Source organism: Meles meles, chromosome 4 (assembly GCF_922984935.1).
Source record: "Meles meles chromosome 4, mMelMel3.1 paternal haplotype, whole genome shotgun sequence".
In the NCBI taxonomy this organism is placed as follows: Eukaryota; Metazoa; Chordata; class Mammalia; order Carnivora; family Mustelidae; genus Meles; species Meles meles.
In genome coordinates, this window is record NC_060069.1 from 65938191 (window position 1) to 65943764 (window position 5574).

The 5574-nt window shown below is 49.8% G+C and overlaps 1 protein-coding gene across 1 annotated transcript; it reads left to right on the plus strand.

The window, feature by feature from the left end:
- The first annotated feature begins 1818 nt into the window (after positions 1–1818).
- On the plus strand, positions 1819–5292 carry GHSR (growth hormone secretagogue receptor). The gene is made up of 2 exons (XM_046003738.1): positions 1819–2614; positions 4988–5292. The coding sequence occupies exons 1-2, from the start codon at positions 1819–1821 to the stop codon at positions 5290–5292; spliced, it is 1101 nt and encodes a 366-aa protein (XP_045859694.1).
- The last annotated feature ends 282 nt before the right edge of the window (positions 5293–5574 follow it).

The following is a 5574-nucleotide window of genomic DNA, read 5'->3' on the forward strand; positions in this document are numbered from 1 at the left end:
AGTGCTTCAGGAAAGCCTCTCTAACACACAGTGAAAGGATTCTCATTTAGGCCGAGGGCAGGTGAGCACAGTAGGTGCGGTCGGCCCGGCCGCTTCATGTGCTTTGTTCTCGGGAGGAATCTCCCGGGGCTCTGCGTGGAGCAGGACTGACGTGTAGAGGCGCAAGTGGAAAAAGGCGAGAAGTCTTAAAGGCAGCTGCCAGAGTCTTGGAGAGATGTAAGGAGGGACCGGCCGCTGGCCGCGGTGCTGAACACGCTCTCAGGTTGTTCCCAAGATGCCTGGCCAGAAGAGACCAAGCGGGTTGGTCAGATCGCTGGCAGCCGCTAGCCTCAGATCTTAGGCTGTCGATTTCCTAGCTTCGGGCAGGGGACCTACAGGTCGCGCTCAGGGGCATCACCTTGCAACTGGCCTCAGACGCATTTCCACAGGGCACAGATCCTGCCTCTCAACAGCAAACCCAATAACAGTAATGCAGTATGTATATATATATATATATAGAGAGAGAGAGAGAGAGAGAGAGAGATCCAGCTGTGTCTCCGACACTTGACACCCACTCCCAGTGGCCCTCAAAACATCGGCGCAGTTTAAAATAAAAAGGTTGTTGACCTTGCCCTTGTGAGCACAGCTTCACAAAACTCAGTGATGCCTCAAAAAAATGTTTACTGCTCACCCCCTGTGCGCCAGCCTTGCTCACCCTCTACGTGCCAGCTTCACAGCCTGTGCTCCTCTTGCTTTGCCTGCTACACTCTCCACCAGGTCCCGTTCCTTTTGCTCCTCCTTGCTCCACCCGTAGATTTGCAGAAGGCAAATAATCTCTTACACAACATACCCCTTACCTTCGAGGTGAAGGACTGTATAGAGGGCTAGGATTCAGAACAGAGTTTATTCACATATCTTGCCCTTCACTCTCAGAAGTCCAAATCCGGAGGGAGACCCAAGTTTAGTTCCTGAGCCCCAAATCACTGTTTGACCTTGGACAAGTGGCCACAGGACTCTGAGCCTGTTTCTCTTTGTTAAAACGACCAGAGGTTCTAGAATTGCCCGAGGTTCTTCCCAGGTGTGCACCGGTCTCTTCTCAGGTCAGCATACAAACACTGGGTCCTTTATTCCCCGTCCTCTCCCACTTCTGCAAGTCGGGTGGGGCACGGTTGCTCCCTCTCCCCACCAGGTCCGTTACCAACTCTTACTCCTTTTTGAGGAAGAACTCGGGTTCTGGCAACTGAAGACCTTGTTCTCCCCGCCACTCCCACCATCCCCGCCCCCACCTCCGGGTGTGACCTGCCCTTCTGGACCACACTAACAGACAGCGCCCAAGGCTGGAAAGAAAGCTCCTTTCTCTCTCATTTCGCAGTGCGGGGTCTCCGAGGCCGCCGCGCGCCTGGACACTTTAGGAACTGCGAGATGCGGCTGGAGCAAGAGGCAGGCGCAGGCGAGGCAGGACTGGCGGGGCTGCCCCGGTGACAGGTACGTGAGTACGGGCCAGCTAGGGGCTAGGTTTGGGTGAGATCATGGGAAAAAATAGAGGTGCAGAAAGACTGGTGGGTCACTCTGTCCTCACCACCAGTGCGTGCGTGTGCATGTGTGCGTGTGTGTCTGTGTGTCCCTCCCTTCCCCCCTTTTCGCCCCAAGCTCTCAATCTCACTTTCTCCCTAAGCTTCTGCCTCTCACTTCCCTCTTTCCTCTCCAAGCATCCTCCCTGCGACCCAGCGGCGGTTCCTCGTTCGCACTCTCCCGCGCCTAAGGGGACCTTCTGAGGCCAGCCTCAGCCAGCTTCTGAGCGCAGTCGCATCCCAAAGCCAGTTAAGCCGAGGCGGCAGCATGTGGAACGCGACGCCAAGCAAGGAGCCCGGGTACAATCTCACGCTGCCGGACCTGGGCTGGGACGCTCCCCCCGACAACGACTCCCTGACCGACGAGCTCCTGCCGCTCTTCCCCGCGCCACTGCTTGCCGGCGTCACCGCCACCTGCGTGGCACTCTTTGTGGTGGGCATCGCGGGCAACCTGCTCACCATGCTGGTGGTGTCGCGCTTCCGCGAGCTGCGCACCACCACCAACCTCTACCTGTCCAGCATGGCCTTCTCCGACCTACTTATCTTCCTCTGCATGCCCCTCGACCTAGTCCGCCTGTGGCAGTACCGGCCCTGGAACTTCGGAGACCTGCTCTGCAAACTCTTCCAGTTCGTCAGCGAGAGCTGCACCTACGCCACGGTGCTCACCATCACCGCGCTGAGCGTCGAGCGCTACTTCGCCATCTGCTTCCCGCTGCGGGCCAAGGTGGTAGTAACCAAGGGCCGGGTGAAGCTGGTCATCCTGGTCATCTGGGCCGTGGCCTTCTGCAGCGCCGGGCCCATCTTCGTGCTGGTCGGGGTGGAGCACGAGAACGGCACCGACCCTCGGGACACCAACGAGTGTCGCGCCACCGAGTTCGCCGTGCGCTCGGGACTGCTCACCGTCATGGTGTGGGTGTCCAGCGTCTTCTTCTTCCTGCCCGTCTTCTGCCTCACTGTGCTCTACAGCCTCATCGGCAGGAAGCTGTGGCGAAGAAAGCGGGGCGAGGCGGCGGTGGGCGCCTCGCTAAGGGACCAGAACCACAAGCAAACCGTGAAAATGCTGGGTGGGTCTTATTGCGCCCGCGGCCGCGCTCCCGGGTTCTCCCCTCTCCCTTTGCCTTCCCTCCTTTCCCCTTCTCCCTGAGCCTCTACCTCCTTCCCCTGTTCTCGGTCTCTATCTGCGTGTCTTTATCAGTTTCTGTCCTGAGCTTGCTCTTCGGTTTCTCAGTTTCTCCGTGGTGTATGCCCCCCCACCGTGTGTATGTGTTTTGGTTTTTGTTTGTTGGTTTGTTTGTTGCTGTTTCTCTCTTTATCTGTCTTCCCCCACCCCCTTTATCACTGTTTTCACTCTCTTTTCCTCTCTACCTCTTTGTGTCTTTTTCTTCTGATTTTCCTTTTTCAGGGAAAGGTGTTCCCCCCACCCCCACCACTTTATATTTCCCTAAATGAGTTTTATCAGCCCAGAGACATTGCTTCAAAACTGAGATACTAAAAGTCTACTGTAGTCTTTAAGTGTTAAAGGCAAGGTTAAGCTTCCTGCCTCAGTTTGTGGATACCTAAGTTGCATGACAAAAACAGGCATGGGCTTGGGGGAGGAGTAGCCATTGGATCTAGAAAGCATTTGGTGGTAAATTGAACCAAAGATATGATCAATGTGGATAATTCTGCCAGAGATGATTCACTCTCCTTTCAGCATTGTGGTGTGCTTTCTGACCTGCATTTCCCCCCCCCCCAGATAATTGCATTCCTTCTCTTTACCCTGCTGCTGTTTATATAGCTTTGAAAGGAAGTCAATGACAGATCCCTGCTGGAGTCTCCATTTGTTTTCATGACCCCCTATTTCTGCCTGTAGGATAGTCCAGGATAATACAGGATAACTGAGATAGGTAGGCTTCTCCGAACATGAGAAAAAAAAAAGGCTGTGTAGGCTGACAGGACTTCCTAGCCCTCCCTAAATGGTCCTTCAGAGAACATGGAGGTGCAGCATCATGACTGGAGTGTGCTGCATATTTGCTACACAAGTTTAACGGACAAGTGAAGTGATACACAATGTGTTCACATCCACGCAAAACATTAATTCTATTGGCTTTTTCAAAGCCAGATTCTGTACATGTTATTATTCCTCATTATAGTCCAACATTTTGTATTTATCTGCGTAGTTAGTGCTTCTTAGAAGTCGTTCTAGGTTGATTTTTGTATTTGTAATTTTTTTTTAAGATTTTATTTATTTATTTGACAGACAGAGATCACAAGCAGGCAGAGAGGCAGACAGAGAGAGAGGAGGAAGCAGGCTCCCTGCGGAGCAGAGAGCCCGATGTGGGGCTCGAACCCAGGACCCTGGGATCATGACCTGAGCTGAAGGCAGAGGCTTTAACCCACTGAGCCACCCAGGTGCCCCTGTATTTGTAATTTTACAGCTCCTGGAATCTTGTATATTAAGGTGATACAGCTTTTTCAAAGAATGCAAAAAATTTTTTATTTGCTAGACCAGTGATTCTCACAACATGACTAAAAGATTGTAAACCTGCTAGTGCCCTCCTGGGAATTCTAATATTCCTGTTGCTACGGTGGAGGACAGCTGTTACTATGCAACTTAGTTTTGAGAATAAGTTTAATATTCTCCTCCAATTTTATTTTTAAGCTGTTCATTGTCCTCACTGGTGTCTCAACACTGATGTTAATTTTCTTTTGCCTTGACCTTATGAAGGGAATCGCTAAAATGGTACGAGGACTGAAGTATTATTTTCTGTTATTTTTCCTTTGATTTCTGCGTTTTAAAAACTTAATCTAGAAATTCAGAGGGCTTGGACAAAAATTCTCTTCCCTGCGTAAAATGGAGACTCGGAGGGATGATGATTAATATTAGTGGGTTTTATGGTCTTTTATAACTTGCTTATGTCTACCGTAGATGGCAAGGTATCATGCATTTCAGTGACTCTCCATCCTGACTGCATATTCAGTCTTTCGTGAAACTTTTAAAAAGAAAAAAGAGAAAAGCAGTTGTCCTGGTCTCCTTCCTAAAGATCCTAATTTTACAAGTCTGTATTATATACAAGCAATCTCTGCCCCCAGGAAACTCTGCTACGTAGCTGTAGTTGAGTATGGCCACTGTACTTCTTATTTGTTTGGTAGTATCTGGCACAGGTGAAATGGGGACTTTGTGAATAAATTGTTGAGTCAATATGTCAGTCTAGTTATAAAAACCACTCAAATAGTTGTTAAGTAGAAATGATTAGGAAGCTCAATAAAAATGGATGAACTGTTAGTACAGACAGACCCAGTCTTGGTAAAAAGTAGAAATAGGGACAAGCAGAACATAATGTTTCTCTGAGGTCAACGGTGATACTATACATAAAACAAAACCATGGCTTCAAAATAGAATGTGACTTGCTATGACATTTCTTGAGCTCACACTCTCTCTCCTGTTGTCCTTTTAGCTGTCGTGGTGTTTGCTTTCATCCTCTGCTGGCTGCCCTTCCATGTAGGGCGATATTTATTTTCCAAGTCCTTCGAGCCTGGCTCCTTGGAGATTGCTCAGATCAGCCAGTACTGCAACCTGGTATCCTTTGTCCTCTTCTACCTCAGCGCTGCCATCAATCCCATTCTGTACAACATCATGTCCAAGAAGTACCGGGTGGCGGTGTTCAAGCTTCTGGGATTTGAACCCTTCTCCCAGAGGAAGCTGTCCACTCTGAAGGATGAAAGCTCTCGGGCCTGGACAGAATCTAGTATTAATACATGACCATGCACATTGCTGAGCAAAGTCATCACTTATTCTAAACCAGAAGCCATAGCACAGCAGAACTTGGGAAGAAGTTGAAGGTTAATTTTGGAATTAGGAACGCACAGCTCTGGAAACAATTGGGAAGAAAGAAAAGATGGAACTTGTAGTGTGTGAGCAGTTGGATTGATTGCATACTCATCAGTGCTCTCATACACTATTTCTGCATATTCACTGTCTTATGATTTTGCATTCTGCTGTCGGTACTAGCAAGGATTCTGCAATTTGGAGAAAGGGAATGGG